This window comes from Manduca sexta, chromosome 16 (assembly GCF_014839805.1).
Source record: "Manduca sexta isolate Smith_Timp_Sample1 chromosome 16, JHU_Msex_v1.0, whole genome shotgun sequence".
Classification (NCBI taxonomy): Eukaryota; Metazoa; Arthropoda; class Insecta; order Lepidoptera; family Sphingidae; genus Manduca; species Manduca sexta.
Genome location: NC_051130.1, coordinates 964,558 through 983,501, shown reverse-complemented (window position 1 = coordinate 983,501; position 18,944 = coordinate 964,558). Strand labels below are relative to the sequence as shown.

The window sequence follows — 18,944 nt, the reverse complement described above, 5'->3', positions numbered from 1 at the left end:
TTTTTACCACGAGTTTCAAACCTCCACTCCAGTGCGATGGCTGGCGAGGCTTTACTGTTCTCTTATTTGCGCAAGTATCACTTTCTGTTATAATCTTTTGGTTTATGATTATATTGTTTTGAAAATTTTAGCATGTATCTCATCTATGGAATACATCTTGTATATGTTAATTTCTTTGCTGAAGAGTAATAAGTACTTACTGCAGTACTATAAGAAGACGTCGCTCATTGACATAAGCGTGAGCACCTACAGACTAATGCGCGTATGTCTGGTTGGATATATTTGCGTTATGTTTCTTTTAACGCTCTCTTATTTCACACAAAATCTAATATTGCACGAAGAAAGCAATGTAGCGAAATATGTCTGTGCTTTAATTAATTTCATTATGTGGTTCATTGGGATAATTGGGAGGTCACCATTATTATTTGTGTTCGCTCTGGTGTACACTCGCGTGAGGCTGATGCGGCAGACGCTGCAGAGCAACGACTTCGACTGCAGAATCCTAGGCCAGCATCATCCGCGCCGGTACATACAGATGTATGAGGCGATCATGGACGGGCTGGAGGCAATCGACGGCACTGTGAAGCTGCAGGTAACAGAGATACTTCATATTTGTTCTACTGAGGTCCAAGCAAGTCCACATCTTGCAGGAGACTGCACAGCGCCAAACTATATTAATCTATACTATTATATAAAGCTGAAGAGTTTGTTTGTTTGTTTGTTTGAACGCGCTAATCTCAGGAACTACCGGTTCAAACTGAAAAATTCTTTTTGTGTTGGATAGCCTTTTATTTGTTGAGCGCTATAGGCTATATATCATCACGCTATGTCCAATAGGAGCGGAGCAGTAATGGCTAATATTAAGAACTACCGGTTTGAACTGAAAAAATCTTTTTGTGTTGGATAGCCCTTTGTTCCTGGAGTGCTATAGGCTATATATCATCACGCTATGACCAATAGGAGCGGAGCAGTAATGAAACATGTTGCAAAAACGGGGAAAGTTTTGAGAGCTTCCGTTGCGTGCGCTGCATAATGGTTAAAGTTATGCAATAATGATGTATGACGGGATTGTTCCTCCTAAAAAATTCTCCCGCTGCATCTGTGTGCCTGAACGTGTTAAACTCAAAAACTACCCAACGTTTTAAGATGAAATTTGGTATGGAGACAGTTTGAGACCCTGGAAAGAACATAGGCTCCCGGGAAACTACTACTTTTATAACGGCTTTTTAAACTTTAGCCTGAAAAACTTTATAACGCGGGTGGAGCCGCGGGCAAAAACAAGTCTAATATCAGCCCAACTAACGTCTGGCGACCGTTAGGGGTTACACAATCAAATCAATCAAATCAAATCTTTATTGTGTGATTCTTGGTACAGTAGTTGGTATCATTATAATTCAGATCTACAAAAATCTACCTCCACGGGTGTACACAATTATTCCATACACATAAAGTGACAAAGGTATTATACATGCCCAAAATAGCTAAATTTTATGTATCACTATATATTATCTACATTAGTGCTACAACTACACTAATAATGCATTAATTTTATTTTGTTTCAGCTTCTTGTTTTTGTCGTTTTTTCAACTATATATTACACGTTTGGGACAATTATTACTCTCCACTTTATGAAGTTAGGCGCTACTCAGGTGAATAAAATTTTTCTCTTATATATTTTACTACGTTTTCGAATGGTCCAAAGTGTCAAGTTTTGAATGAATAACTTTAAATCACTGCTACAATAATGAATAAAGGAAGAACCAACCAAGAGACTTCCACACGTGTGACACCTCCTTCAAGATGAAGCTTACAGTAAATAAATTGTCTATTGGTCCGTGGCTTCTAGATTTCGGAGAAGGATTTATGCATTATTATCTAAGTGAGGTATCAGCCAATGTAGGTTTTATGACCATTCTGCTTTTAATGATATTTTGATCGTTTGCTAAAGAATGGAATAAGACATATGTAACGTATATTGTTGCAGATGTTTAGTTATTTGGATTTTTATTGGTTCATGTTAGAGGTTATGGTGGGTTTGTCGCCGCTGATCCTGTCAGCTGTACTGGCAGACCTGGTGTCAATGGAGACGAAGAAGATGTTGGTCATCGCTTTGGAGAGGCGCATCGCTTGTAAAAGTAAGTCACGAAATGGGGTATACTTGAATCTTACCTGCTTGTCAGTCCTTCCAAAACAGTCCGTTAACATTTACATGTACTCTGGAGATTGTAACCACGGTCTCTATTTCTCAAAACCAATAAAATGTTATATAGGTAATAGAATAATACTGCGCAAAAATACACAATTTTCCCGCGGCGTAAGTCGTCATGGATGATATATATTGTAAGTTTAAAGTTAAATATCAACTAGACTGTAGGTACTGCAACCAAAAGAAAGTATTTTTGCCAAGGCATTAGAATCATAGAACTAGCTGAAAAACGGAAAACTTCAAAACGCTTATACACTTTAAGTTCAATCAGAATATTTTTTTACTTTATTTAAAATATATTAAAAGTTTATTTTAGTGAAGAAAAAAATATTATTGCTAAGAACTCATATATTTAATTTAAAATTTGAAATTTTACTTTATTCAGCTACTTTTGTGACTGTGTGTTCATGTATTGCAGACGTTTAATTTTTTGTATAGACGAGCGAGACCGCGAGAAGATCCAGAAGCTGTTCCTATTCCTGAAACGCAACCCATTCCAGTACAGCTTGTGGCGCGTGGTGCCGCTCAACGTGCGCAGTCTGTTGTCTTTCTTCTCCTTTACTGTCACTACCGTTATCGCGATTTTGCAAATACGAACCTGGACTACATAATCCAATTTATTTATGCTGTATACGGTTTAATAAGATAATTATTTAAAATTCTATAAACCAAATATAATCCTTAGGTAAACTACAATATTTAAATCCAAAGTAACTAAGAAAGCCGCCGTGACTTGGAATTTTTGTAATTCCAATCGACATGCCAGTGACACTGCTGGAACCTGAATAGTAAATCCCGTCCATAGAAACTCTCAAAATGTAATCGAAAGACGATATTTCTAATATTGTACACGGACGAGGGGCTATAGACAGGTGGATTTCTACAATCGTTAGCGCTAACGTAGCGATAGACTTAGCGATACGATAAGTCATTCTCACACATGTTTCCGTTTTCTATTACCGTTAACGATTGTAGAAAGGCAACTTGACTACGGCCGAGGGTACTGACCGTCGGCTAAGCAGCAAAAACTATTCATAATACCGTAATTTCTAATTCTGTCACTGAACAGTATTGTGCTCCCACTGTTATGTTCCGATATAAAGGACATTGTAACCAGTATAAATACTGAGCATTATATAAAGTGGATAGAGGACTGGTAAAAGTCGCAGGAATATGTTGGATGCAGCCGCTTCTCATAGTTTCAAAGACGTTAAAGCAGATTCAGCAGCAGATCTGGGGTGGTTTATAATGATATAAGAGACTTATAATCGAATGTTACAGTAAGATCAGCACATATGATCAAAATTAACTATTTCACTAAATGTTTGGGAAATTATACCTGCGTATACAGAATATCGTATGAATAAATAATGTCTTAATATAATTTTAAGCACTTAAGTAGTATGGTGATGATTGCTTTCCAATTCAATCTCGTGAACTTATTAATTATAATTAATTTTAAATCACTGCGTTGTGTTTGTGTGGGATTTAAATAAATATCAATAATCTTTATGTTTGTCGTTTATTTTCATCGCTGCATGACACATGACACTGCAGACTACTACTACGAGACACAAACGTCTCAGATGAACTATCTACTAAAAGAATACGAGTTGTACATGTTATAATAATAATAATATCAGCCCTGTATTATATACTTGCCCACTGCTGAGCACGAGCCTCCTCTACTACTGAGAGGGATTAGGCCTTAGTCCACCACGCTGGCCTAGTGCGGATTGGTAGACTTCACACACCTTCGAAATTCCTATAGAGAACTTATCAGATGTGCAGGTTTCCTCACGATGTTTTCCTTCACCGTTAAAGCGAACGATAAATTCACAAAGAATACACACATGATTTTTTAGAAAAGTCACAGGTGTGTGCCCTTGGGATTTGAACCTGCGGACATTCGTCTTGGCAGTCCGTCCCACACCCAACTAGGCTATCGCCGCTTTTTAATGTATAGTATTAAGTTAGTATAATGAGTGCAGTCTAATAAAGAACCTGAAACCATGAACAAGTCTCACATATATCCATCCTTCCATTACAAGTGTGAAGGTAAAAAAAAAGTAGTTTAACGTAATTTCGTTTCATTCATAATTAAAATATGTAAAAACTATAAAAATATATTTATAATATAACACAATCTACAAACACTTCGCTGTTGGAATGATTAAACCACTAGCCATCTTATTATACTATAGATAAACGTATAATACGTATTATAAAGCTTATAAAATTTTATTTTTTGTTTTATTTCTCTGAATGACGACACGAGCTTGCCGTTCGCCTGATGGTAAGCGATACGACCGCCCGTAAACAGTAGAGACACCATCGAACACCTTAAATTACAAAGTATTCGGTATTCCACCGCGCTCGCCATCCTGAGACATCAGATGTTAAGTCTCATTATGTCCAGCAGTTACACTAGATACAATGTCCGTCAAACCGAAACACAACACTGACTACACACTGTTGCTTGGCGGCAGAAATAGACATTGTGGTGGTACCTACCCAGGCGGACTCTCACATATGAGATACCTACCACCAGTATTTCTTATAATGTATATTACGATAACTACCATGAATCTATCAAATACAGCAACAGTATACATGAATCCTCTATTTCATGACTCTGTAATTATGATATTGATTGCCGCTTAATATAAACCACTTGCATAGAAAAGCATCGATCCTGATGTAAAGCCTTGAAAAATTTAAATATTCTTGGGAAATTAACGTCGAGTTTATTTATTCACCAACGACTCCATAGAGTTATGGCAGCGGGTTCAGGCCTAAAAACTCCGTGGTGGCCCTCTACGGCGCAGTCTATTGTCATTGCCATTCATAAATACAAAATAGTAGCTAGCAATAAGCCTTTTGTAAAATCTATTATCACTTTATCCAAAACTATAACTCAGAAATAGAACCTTAGAGCTCAGAACGGTTATATATACATGCGTCGGCAGTCATCTCTTAGGTAACTTATGTGACTTCGTCTGATTGTAAAATGATATTTGTATCTATTAATCTTTGTGTAGCAACAAAAAATGTTAATGCGGGAGTTAATTCATACATTATTGGTACAATTGATTAATTGATTATAGTAGCGAATAAACAAATTGATGATATTCCAATATATCACAAACTGAAACCAAACTTTGTTTCCTAAAAATTTCGGAACTAAATTAAGCCAGTGCGCTGATTTATAGATGTGACAAAGAAATTAGAAAATTTTATACTATTTTTTTCTAAAGCCACGTATGTCATATTCTGTTAGAAGTAAACGCAAAAAATTTTGGCGGATTTTAATGTAATTTGGTACAAAGATAGCCTGAGTATAAAAAAACTCTAAAATCGGATCTTTGCGCTTCACACGAGCAGAGATGTAACAACACAGAATATTATACCCAATGTCATTATTCACTTCACGGCTTACACAGAAAAACCCGTAAACTATTAATATTGATATCAAAAATATCATGCTAGTAGGTCTTTGGATTAGCATAATTTTCTTTGATATGAACAGTTCTTTACTAAGGGATACTACAATATCGATATCAGAAGGCACAGTTATTATTGTAGAACTTTATTCTTTTGTCATACTTGAACAATTATTGAGTTTCTGTATCATACATTAACGAACCCTAATCCGCGCGCTGCGTCGCTTCATTCATTAGCCCCGAGTGCTCTGTTACAGAGGCACTTGTGCAACACCACACGGGCTGTCGTCCCACAGGGGACAAAAGTAAATAGGGGATGAAAGTTTGTATGAAACTTTGTCAATTTTAAACCGATCGGGCTGAGACTTTGCATGCATAAAGCTACTATGACGTCGGCATCCCCTAAGAAAGGTTTTTGATAAATTCCACCCCTAAGGGGATAAAATAGGGGATGAAAGTTTGTATAAATCTTCTTAGATTTTCGACTGATGGAACTGAAATTAAAGATTAGAGCTACTATGATGAAGAAGTTCGCTTAAATAGGATTTTGATAAATTCAACCCCCATGGAGATAAAACTATTTTGAACCTATCAGTACCGAGAAAATATGTCGAAAGACCTTTATCATACAGTGGACTTTTATCCCGGAAAACTCCTTCACGCGGGCGCAGCCGCGAGCAAAAGCTAGTTCAGTTATAAGTCTCTTATTTTATTATCAGATACATGAAGTCTACTGCTAAATATAGATCGCCTCTGACGATTTTCAGGCAGATCGGACAAAAGTGGCCTGCATCCAGCATGATCGTGCGAACTTTGTAAAGCCTCCTGTCTTCCTTATCTACAATAGCTATACTGAGTGCAACGTCCTTAAAACTAGAACGCAGCAGTCAGCAGAATACTGCTCAAAATAGTAACAGAAATAGAAACAACATTACCTTTCAAGATGGCTTTTGTTACTTAGCCCACAGTAAGTTAACGCCATTGTCCGTATACAAAACTAGAGATATCGTTCTTGGAATACATATTGGAGGTTTCCTTTGAGATGAATTTATTATTTGGGCTCAGACAGTCTCACTGGCATGTCGATTGAAACACGAAAATTCCACGTCACTCTGGTTTTCTTAATGACCTTGGAATATTAACTTATCTTTAGCGATATTTGATCGATTATACGTTATAAAAATAATTGATAATATTATTCTGTTTTACAAAATGATTTTACTTTACTGTGGAGTTTAAGCAAAAAATAATTGGATTATGTATTCCAGGATTGAATACGCAAAATTGCGATAACGGTAGTGACAATGAAGGAGAGGTAAGTCAGCAGACTGCGCATGTTGAGCTCGTCTATACAAAAAATTAAACGTTTGAAATATATGTACCGTCAGTCACAAATGTATCTAATTAATATTTAAATCGCCTTTAAATCTATGTTCCTTTATCAATGTTCATTTTTCTTCACTAAAATAAACTTTAAAGAGTTTAATAAATTTTAGATAAAGAAAAAAAAATATTTTGATCGAAGTTTAAGTATAAAAACGTTTTTAAGTTTTCCATTTGTTTAGCTAGTTCTATGGCTGAGTATATACTGTGATTGGTAAGCGAGTTGAAGGGTTACCTATTTATGAAAAAATTTGCCTTTGTACAGATATTTTTTTCTACGAGAAAAAATCTAATATACAAATAAAAGTTACTGTCGCACGCTAGCTGGTCTGGTATGTTGGAGGCTTTGAGATGTGTCTGAAGATACTTGCAGTCGCGTCCTCCTGGACGCGAGTGCTGGTCGATCGAGTCAATGATATGAGGAGTGGAGCACAAACCCTTGTCCCCTGTGGGACGACAGCGCGTGGGGTGTTGCACAAGTGCCGCTGTAACAGAGCACTCGGGGCTAATGAATGAAGCGACGCAGCGCTCGGATTAGGGTTCGCTAATGTATGATACATTAACTAAATATTCAAGTATGACAAAAGAATAAAGTGCTTCAATAATATTTTCAATTGATACCTACCTAAGATGCCTTTTAGGTATTTTGCTCTAAATAATTAAATTTTTCACGAGAGCGATCTAAAAACTTTTGCACCATTATCAAAAGATCGTGGATAACGAACGTTATTAAGCAATTGATTAAAGTAAATTTGCATAATAAATGGATTATTCTGCATTGTTCTAAACACTTAGTTCGCATCCTAGCTCAGTGGTATTAACTGATATTATGTAAGTCCTATCATTTGATTTGTGTAGATTTAATGCAGGCATCGGTTCCCAATACATTGTATGTAATAATAATAATATCAGCCCTGTATCATAATATACTGTCCCATTGTTGGGCACGGGCCTCCTTTACTACTAAGAGGGATTAGGCCTTAGTCTACCACGCTGGCCTAGTGCGGATTGATAGGCTTCACACACCCTCTAAATTCCTATAGAGGACTTGTCAGGTATGCAGGTGTCCTCAGCTTTTCTTAAGCCTGAAGCTGCTGCCATAACTTTATGGAGTCGTTGGTAAATAAATAAACTCAACGTTTATTTCCCTAGAATATATAATTTTTTCAAGACTACGTTAGGATCGATGCTTTTTAATGCAAGTGGTTTATTTTTCGTAGCAATCAATATAATTATTACAGTCTCTCTCAAATAGGGGAGTCAGCATACTGTTGTTGTATTTGATAGATTCATGGTAGTAAGATAGTAAGAAATAACATAATTTAAAAAGCTTTATGATACGTATTATACGTTTATCCATAGTATAATACGAGGGCTAGTTGTTTAATCATTCCAGCAACAACAAGTCAACGGCGAAGTGTTTGTAGATCGTGTTATCATCATCATCATCAGCCCGTTGCAGTCCACTGCTGGACATAGGCCTCTCCCAAGGTACGCCACAGAGCCCGGTCTGCTGCTTTATGCATCTAGTCGTTGCCGGCCTTCTTGTGCAAATCGTCCTGCCATCTGGCCAGAGGGCGTCCCACGCCACGTTTGCCAAGACGCGGTCTCCACTCCAGAACACGCTTATTCCAGCGGTTATCAATTCTGCGACATATGTGGCCAGCCCATTGCCACTTCAACCTACTAACTTTCAGAGCTATGTCGGTAACCTTGGTTCTCTGACGTATCACTTCGTTCCGAATTTTCTCCTTCAGAGAGACTCCGAGCATAGCTCTTTCAATAGCACGTTGAGAGACTTTAAACTTGTGGATTAGCCCCACAGTCAATGTCCACGTCTCGGCTCCGTACGCCATTACGGGGAGGACGCACTGGTTGAACACTTTCGTCTTTAGGCTCTGTGGTATATCCGACGAAAATATGTGGTACAACTTCCTAAATGCTGCCCAGCCCAACTGAATCCTCCTGTCGGCTTTCTTTTCGAAGTTGTATCTACCCAACTGCATTAATTGCCCGAGATAGACATATTCCTTGATAGGCTTCGTTTAGGCTATGCAGCATTTCTTAAATTTCCCGCAGCGATTCTGCCATGATTACGATATCATTGGCAAACCTTAAGTGCGAGATGTATTCGCCGTTCATATTGATGCCTCGCCCGTTTCAGTTTAGAGTCTTGAAAACGTCTTCTAATGCATTTGTAAACAGTTTCGGGGATATCACATCCCTCTGTCTAACTCTTCGATGCAATGGAATCGGTCTTGTTTGACTATTCTGTACTTGGACGGACATAGTTGCAGCTTCATACAAGCTTCTCAGCACCTCGATGTATCGAAAATCGACTTGGCACCGCTGCAGGGAGTTCATAACAGACCATGTCTCGACGGAGTCAAAGGCCTTCTCATAGTCCACAAAAACAAGACACAGAGGCTGATTATATTCCTGGGTCTTCTGTGTGGTTTCTGTATGTAGTTTATCGTGTTCAAACAAACAGACGCTACAGGGAACATTGTTTTATCATATGTAGGGATAATTAATTAATTCGCCGCAACGATAAAATATTAACATTTGAAGTCTAGTTGAAGTTTTTTTTTATAAGTATTTAGAGTATTGAAGTAGTCATTTCCGATTAATTTATATTTTACCTTATCACAGGCATGGAGTTTAGAATTTAGCTATTTAAAAAATGAACACATTATCTAAGTTCATTGAATCTTTTATCCCAAAAGGACTTTTTCAGAATGAAATTAGTACCCAATCTAAAACGCTAAGCCGATGCCGCATCATTTTGTATGTTAATGAGGAGGAATTGGAGGGAGACCGTGGATACAAGGGAATCGGCGCAATTTACTCGAATACGTTAACTAGCGCCGCTTAGTAATGATAATTTCAACGAGCCTTAGCATCTCTCTTTTGTTTAAGAAAGAAATGTGGTTTTTATGATTTAATCTTAATCATCGATATATATGTAATACGTACTAGATCTGGCGTTCCGTACACTCATTGTGTTCGACTCAACTATACTGCAATCCGTACGCTTGACTTTAGTATGATTTTAATATTGACAGCGTGTGGTTATGTACGGAGTGACGCTCATAATATAAGAACTCGAGTCAAGTGTAAACCTGGATGTGAATAAAAAATAAGAATCAAATAAGTAAAATTATTTGTTGTGCAAGTGAATCAATAGGTTATAACAATGACGTTTTGGTTGCCATTTTAATTCAGAATTTGGACAAATAGTTTATATAGACGTTCGTGTCTAAATTAATGGTAGTCAATAAAGGCCTTATTATTATTTTTATAAGGTTCAATCCAAACTTACTGATCGTTTATTCATTACGGCCGTAAACAAAGAATGTAGTCACAGTGACGTATTTCCCTCGTTTCGAGTCTGGATACACCTTGTTAACGTCCAACAATTAACACCAAATCGAGTCTATCTCGTCGCTTCACAGCAATTAGCACTTCTGACGGAGTCATTTTTCGGGGGTAAAAAATGCTCGGAAAAAATGCCAACCCTTTTCGAAGTGGCAACCCTATCTCGATGCAAGTGCCAACCCTGTGCAATTGTAGTGAATGCATATATATCGTGGTATCAAGCGGCGCATCAACTTTACTTCGCAGTAATGTGTGCGTGCTTACGAACGATTTATTTTAACTTGTAGTTTGGGACTGTAGTTAGATTGAACGGCTTGAATGAGGCAGTAAAACTGTCGCATTCAACCTATATTGTCGTATTGAGGTTGCAAACGGGCTCAGAATTATGATAAACAAACATCCAAACATCTTAGTAAGCTTTCCCATTTTGCATGTCGGTTAAATAGGAGTCATAACAAAATAATTAGTTTTCTGATAGAAACAGTCAAATTCAAACAAAACGTGGGATTTGACTCTTTTTGTATTTAATAAAACCCGATGATTGCATTCATCTCTTGCCGATGTGAGGTTTGTATTAGTAAATTAAAAATTATGAGGATAGCAACCTCTGACTGAAAAAAAACAAATAATTTGAATAAATAACCCATCATTTAAAAAGATGGCTTTGGTCCTATAATTGAAATAAAATATAGACATGTCTCAAGGCTTTATATTTTAATAAAGATACTAGACGTGGAAAAGAAATGGCGGATTAGGCTGCCTGGCTGAGAGCCTTTGCCTGCTCTTGTTAAAGAGAAAATAAAACAAAAAAAATGCGGTCTGTGTAATGGTAACGTATTCAAATTTTAATTAAAGATGACGCCAAGATTATATCTTACTATTGAAGTAAACCTTCGTCATTGGATTAAGTCCTGGAGCGTCTGTGAGCCAATCAGAGCTGGGCCTAATTGTCGAAACCGAAACCGCGATCGCCCTCTGATTAGTCGTCTGCCGCTCCCAACTGGCAGGGAACGTAGTGGCCACAACTTTACTTCTTACTAATATAAATACGAAAGGTGGTGAATGTTTTGATCAGAGGTACCCATTTTTTTTTCTCATGGACCACTTGCAAAATTTACCAGTGCTGGTAAACTCCCTTCAGCTAAGGTTCTACCATATTCCCCAGAAGATTTAAATGTAACGATCGTTGAGGTTATTAAAATATTATCTGTCTACTTTGATAGGTGATGTCAAGCCAACATTTTAGGTCTTTACTATCAAAACCAGATGAATTTTCGTGGACCCCCGCTTACGTACTATAAACCTCAGTATTTCGTCTCTACCTAGAAATGGAATCCTGCATTGTCTCACAGCAATGCCACGAGAACAAGGAAGCAATAACACTACCTCTATATACATTCAAGTTAAACTGTTCTCTATGTATTGACATTAATTATATGACTTGTGCCGACTGCGCGGACAAAGTGTAGTGCACATTACGATCTACAGGATGTTGTATTACAGGGGTATTTAATACCTGTAGATACAATGAAAAATGTGAACCCTCGAGGTAGTTCTTGTGCGCTAGTCTCCACACTAACTGCACACTCATCCACACGGACATTTGCTGCGGCTCTAGGCACACAGTTCAGTTTGTATACCTCATGGTTATAACTATTATATTGAGGCCTATGAGGGCTCGCGAACATTTCATGGCGTTCTCACCTCCGCTCAAACAAATCATAAATTAACAATTCATAAATGATTATTTATGAATTGTTAATTATACAAAAACTATGTTTTTACAAATTTCTTTGCGTGTAAATAATTTGATACCTCCTTTCTGTAACTACCTGTAGACAATTTATGCCACAAAAGCTATTTGCTTAACCTATTCTTCACATTTGCTACTTATAAAAAGCATTTGAAACATAAATAATTTAGAATACTCTAAATGCAGCACCAAAAATCTTAGTTTTTGGGTATTTGATACCTCGTTTATGCATAATTTAGTAGCTGAAGTTGCAGTACCTACGTATCAACACGGTTACCTTTACACCTAAATCAAGTTTTGTTATTAAGTAAAATTAGATACTTAGTTTGTGCATCAACCTGTAGATGTAGTTGCAGTACATATAATACGGAAGCAAGTCCAGCCATTATCTGTGGCGGGTGTTCCTGCCCGGGGTTTGTCGGCACGATCCGCGATCGTCACCACAATTTGGGGTTATTTTGGGAAAATTTAGATGGATATATGGATATTGTAATTATTTTTTTTTTTATTTAAGGAGTGTTGATTTTGGTAGTAATTATGGCTATTTAATAAAGTACCCATAAAATTTAAATTTCAATATTCGAACGGTAATCCAACGCAAACTATAACTCAAGGTTTCGAGACTTCCCGAGTTCTATGATTTTTTTTTTGCTTTGATGGCGGTACCTACCCAGGCGGACTGTCACATATGAGAGACTTCACCAGAGAACTTGAGTTGCCCTTCTTTAAAAGAGGTTTAAAAAGAGTGCTCACATCTCGGAAGGCAACGGCTGGGTTGTTCCTCTGGCATTGCAAAATCCATGGGCGGCAGATGCTGCTTAACATCAGGTGGACTGTTCGCTCGTTTGCCTACTATGGCAATAAAAAAACTTGGATTCTCTTTAGGACAATAAAATATTTTGTGAGTTTTGAGAACTTGTTTTTCAATTTATCAGCACGTGATTTGCTGGAATTTGAGTTGGTCTCCAATATGGAGATAGGTTTAAAGATTTAACCGTCTAACCTAAAGTGACCTGAGAATTCTACATAAAAATGTTAAGGGTATATGAATTCTACCAATAGACGCTAGGGCAATGTGGTGGACTAAGGCCTAAACCCTTAGTGGTAGTAATGTCCATCATCAGCGGTAGGCAGTATGTACAGAGCTGGTATTATTATTATTAGGAAATAGTCTTTCTCACTATCATAATTGACCTACAGCTTGACCTTACGAAAGAATTTAGAAGTTATGTTCAATCTTTCCTACCGAATTAGACCAGGAGAATTGAGAGTAAAAACTAGGCAAAAATTATCCCCCAAAACTCGCAACATGGTCACTAAAGCAGTTCGGTTTCCGTTGATGATAATTTAAACACTTAATCACGGCAAAGTCTAGTAACTTTATCGCTAAAAACGTGTGTACAGCACAATAAAGACGACCAACTTTACCTACTGGCAAAATAGTGTACTAAAACTTCTTATTGAGGCAATATGACATATTGCCCGCTGTCAGACAGATAACCTTGACAAGTTATTTGTGGTGGGCAAAGTAGAAGGGAAAATACCTCGCCGAACACCTATCCGTTGGGTAGATCAAGTGACTATCATTGGATTGTCTATTGCGACTACCTTAAAAGAAGCCGAAAATAGAACAAAATGGAAAGATCTTATACATACAGCCACGAAAGCCTTTCAGGGACACAAAGAATAAAGAACACGACCAAGAAAAAGTAGCCTTATAGCCAGTGGCCCTACTGGACATAATAAGTCTTAACATGTCATGTCTCAAGATGGCGGGCGCAGTGAAATAACAAAAAATACTTTGTAATTCAAGGTGTTGGATGGTGTTTCTACTGTTTATGGGCGGTCATATCGCTTACCATTAGGCGAATGGCAAGCCCGTCTCGTCATCAAAGCTATAAAAAAATGTTCAAATAGACGTGATAACTGTTTTTAAATGTTCATACGATTGTCTCTGAAGGGCCGTATCACGCTGAACTTGTGTCCTATGATGTGGTCATTCATCCACCATAAATAAAAACGCCTTATATTTCTTACTGTAGGATAACAGAAAAATACATCAATTTCTAGAAAATATTACTACAACGCTTCACTTTGTAAAGTATTAATTTTTAAACTTTCTATGTTAATAAGCATCCCTCATTCTCAAAGCTGAATGCCTCGACTAGAGATTTCTAGTGTTTCTGCTATTCGCTGTCTTCATCCTCTGTTCGCCGGAAACTTTAATGATGTTTAAGCAGGCAGCCGGTATGCCTCTCTTCCTGGTGCCTTGCGCTCCGCTCCAACATACCTACCTGCCACCATGCAGATCAATTGTTATTAGTAAACTAATAGTGTCGATTTGTTTCCGCGCGCGTAGGGTGTTAATAACTTCGCCAGTTGACATAATTTTGCCGGCCTTAACTCCCTTAATATGCCAATGAGCGTAGCGTTGCACCAAGCCGAAGATCGGGCCTCGTGGAGAAGACTAGTGAATGATCTTGGACGGGATCACGATCCTCAGTAATGAAGGGTTGACTGCAGAGAGAGAGAACCCAAAAGGCATTTACGTGGGTCATTATAGCGGGTTTAACATCTACGGTGGTCGGTATCTTGGCGGTTACAAATATTCATCTCTGCCGATGTTGTCATCTAGCTGCCCTCTATCTATTCTCAAAGCTAGTCTGTATCGTATAGATACCCGCCTTGTAAGCCGGCCTAACGACGCGTAAATCTTCTATCAATAGTAAATTTCGTGCGCGGCGAGAGAAAAGGCACCGAAACGAATCCAATTTTAAGATGGCGCGTGAAACGAGGACTGTTCCGCTTCGTCCCGCACGATTTGATACTTCACTCATTAACATTGCAATATGATTATGTATTTAGAGAAACAGATGACAAAATTCGACGTCATGACTCACTTAGCCATGTAGCGGGTGAAAACAAATCAACGTCATCAGTATACTATCAGTAATTGATCTGTAGCTGATCTAAGGATCGCAATTACATCCAGAATCTCTACCTCCTGTCAGGCGGATGGTCGCCCGCGGCCTTCATAGAGCAATGCGACCATCTGTTTCTCTAAATGGGTGACACCAAAGTGTTCTAAATAACCAATTTTGCAATTCTATTTTATAGTCACATTGTAGTAGCGTTGTAAGGCGCTTTTCCATGTTTTCAGTGTCACCACAAGGCTTTCATTTCTATTTTTTTTTATAGTTGCTAAGTCTTCTGTTTATTTTACTTCTTTTAGTAATGTTTTGTTTTGAATGACTGTAGTTATATTAATAATAATGCAGTTTTTTAGTGTCTTGTTTATATTTTCAATGTTGAGTATTTTTTTTTTTTTTTTTTTTTTTTTTTATTATTTATCACCAACACAAATTACACCAAAACATATTACAATAATAAAGTTATAATATTAACTAGCTAAGTGCCATTGTAGTTATAGGTGAAGACTGCATGCAAATTATATTTGACAAAAAAAATATGTTTCTAAAATTATTAACATATCATAATAATACTCTAAAGATTAAAAATAAGGAAATTAAAATGAATCAATGGAATTGTTACAATTAAAAAAATCTTAGTGACTAATAAAGCCTAAAATTAAAAGAAACAAAATTAAATCAATTATATCACATTTAGTTTAAACAAAAATATTAAATAAAACAATTCTAATAAGTATAAGATAACTATAAAAATTGAAATATGTAAACAATTATTTCATAAAACAAATATTTAATTAAAAGCTGAAACCAGAGTATCGAAATTTACGATTTAAGAATTTAAAATCTTCTTAAGTGTGCTTAAACCGACAGAGAACAGGTCAACATCCTTTGTTTTAGCTAAGACGTTGAATTCTCGAATGAGCCGGTTAATAGGTGCATATTGACCCAAGTTAGACTGAAAAGTAGTAGTTTTCAGGAGTTCAAACCTTGAGGCACGGGGAAGCTTTGGAGGGGCAGAGAACTTTAGGCAAGACAAAAGTAAAGGAGTGTCTAGAATACCGTTTGCAAGTTTGTATAAGAACAATATATCTAGCTGAGTTCTCCGATCGGCCAGGGACATCATGTTGTAGTGCTTTAGCCTGTCGTCATATTTTACGAGTTTTTTCCCCAGGTTGGATGAGAAGACTAAATGCCATAGAAAACGCTTTTGAACACTTTCGAGCTTCTTAACGTAAACATCATAGAAAGGGTTCCAAACCACACTGCAATACTCCAAACCAGTACGAACGAATGAGTTGTAGAGCAGAATCTTTGTTTTAGGTGACTTAAAGTCTCTGCCATTGCGCAAAATAAAGCCTAGATTTTTAAATCCCCCGGCACAAATGTTGTCTATATGGCGGTTGAACTGTAGTTTACAGTCAAGTGTAACTCCCAAGTCTTTTATGCTGTAAACTCTAGTGAGAGTGCAGTTTTTTATTGTATAGGCAAAATCAAGGGTGTCACCATTTTTTCTCGTAAAACGCATCGACGTGCATTTAGAGACATTGAGAGTCATATCATTGCAATCACACCACACTGCCAGACGGTCAAGATCATCCTGCAATAAGGTAGCGTCGTCAAACTCATTAACTGGTCTAAAAAATTTAAGGTCATCGGCAAATAAGTAATGACTAGAGTTGAGAAAGCAGTCACCAATGTCATTGACAAACATATTAAAAAATAGTGGACCTAGATGTGACCCTTGAGGCACCCCCGACCTAATTAAGAATGGGTCAGAAGAATAACCATTTACGACCACTGATGAATTTCTTTCTGATAGATATGACGCGCACCAGCTTAGTAGAGGTTCGGCGAAACCATAGCCAGAAAGCTTATGTAGTAAAACAGTGTGATTGACTCTATCAAAAGCCTTACTGAAGTCCGTATAAATCGCGTCAATAGAGGAACGACGGTCGAGTTCCATGGAAACATCATTTATAAATGAGGTGAGGTTGGTGGCAGTAGATATAGCAACAGCAAAACCATGTTGATGTACGTTTAAAAGTTGTTTAAAATGCCACGAGAGGACAGGGTGAAGCAATTTCTCAAAGACTTTTGCAAATACCGACAAAATTGAAATAGGTCTATAATTATTGATTAAATTCTTATTGCCATTTTTGTAAAGGGGAATAATCAATGCTTTTTTCCAGATAGATGGAAATATTCCAGTAGCCAGGGATTTATTGTATATAAATGCCAACGGTTTCGCTAGAGCTGAGGCACAGTTTGCTACAAAAACAGAGGGGATGCCATCTGACCCCGCACCCTTATAGCGGTCAAGTCTTTTTAAGACCTTAAGTACTTGGCTATCTTTAAATTTAATTAATGTAAGGTAATTGCTCGTTAATAATGGAATTTGCGGAGAAGATTTAGTGTAACTAGTACCTAATGTGCTATTATTGTTGTAAGCCGTAGCAAAGCATTTAGCAAAAAGGTTAGAGGATTCAATTGCATTACTTGCGATTTCGTCGTTAAATTTCATTTCATCAGGATAGGTACTGCAATTCCTTTTTTTGTTTTTAATAAAGCTCCAGAAGAGCTTAGGGTTGGCGCGCAGACTCTCCTCAAGATTAGATATGTAATTATTGTAGCACGTCGCCATTAGTTTTTCCGTTCTTTTCTTAACCAAATCAAAGGCGATTTGATCAAGTGGATTGTTATTAAATTTCCGTAGTTTGTTCCGGTACTTTAATTTTTCCCTTAAGAGGTTGATTAAGTCACGAGAGAACCAAACGGGATAACGCTTTTGCTTGAATGATGACATGGGAACGTATTTTACGATAGCCGCATGAACATGGAAATAAAAAATAGAAGTCATTTCATCTACCGAACCGTTTACATCAAGTACGTCCTCCCAACAAACAGCGTTCAGGTGCTGTATGATCTTATCGTAATCTCCCTTGAAGAAACAGTATTTAGGATTATTCCTACAATCGATATTTTTCGCACCTGGGATAGACAAAGAAAAATTTAAAGGAGGATGTAAAGGGTCGACTATTGTAAGAGCATTGCTACAGGGGATTAGATCCGAGATAGCCGCGTTGCTAAGGACTAGGTCCAAGATTTTATTCATTGGATTGGAAACATAGTTATATTGTTTGAGATCATTCAGTGCAGTAAAATTCAAGAGCATAGTAGCAAGCTCACTATTAATATTTGTGACTGCTGAACCAAAGGTACTGTTGGAGAAATTCCAAGTTATAGAACCCATATTGAAATCCCCAGTAACCAATAATTGCCTCATCCTTTTTTGTTCAATGACACGATTACAGTTAGTCATAAAATGATCCAGAATATGTCTCTTAATAGGAGGGGGCAGATAGACCGCACATAAAAACAAGGGCTCAGTATTCCCACTGTGCCCACAACAATCAATTTGTACCCAAACGTCTTCACAGTCGGAATTGAGATCGGGAAGGTGTCGGGAGTGCAATCGTTTAGACACTGCCACAAGTACACCACCGCCATCTTTCTTATTGTGAAACCCAGATGTTGCTCTGTCGCGTCTGTAAATCTCATATCGAGTGTCAAAAAGTTCAAAGTCGAAGACACTAGAATTCAGCCACGTTTCAGTTAAAATAATTACGTCAAAACTGTTACAAACAATGTTTTTAAAAAACTCTATTGTTTTAGTTCTTAGGCCTCTTACATTTTGGTAATACACAGTAATCATTTTTATAATAACAATAATAACATATACCAATGAATTGAAAATCAGTCTATACAAAATAAGTAAATATTATACTTGCCAAAAAAAAAAGTGAGATAAAATTTACAAAGTTATTAATAAAGATCTACGATACTAGCTTTAA

General features: G+C 37.2%; 1 protein-coding gene across 1 annotated transcript in view; it reads left to right on the top strand.

Annotated features, from left to right (window-relative positions):
• Positions 1-385: 385 nt before the first annotated feature.
• The window catches only part of LOC119189512, a 111,243-nt gene continuing 92,684 nt past the window's right edge, over positions 386-18,944 (top strand). Inside the window, exons 1-2 of the mRNA XM_037439411.1 lie at positions 386-592; positions 1,985-2,135. Of these exons, the coding sequence (XP_037295308.1) occupies positions 386-592; positions 1,985-2,135 (358 nt within the window). The remainder of the gene's footprint in view (positions 593-1,984; positions 2,136-18,944) is intronic.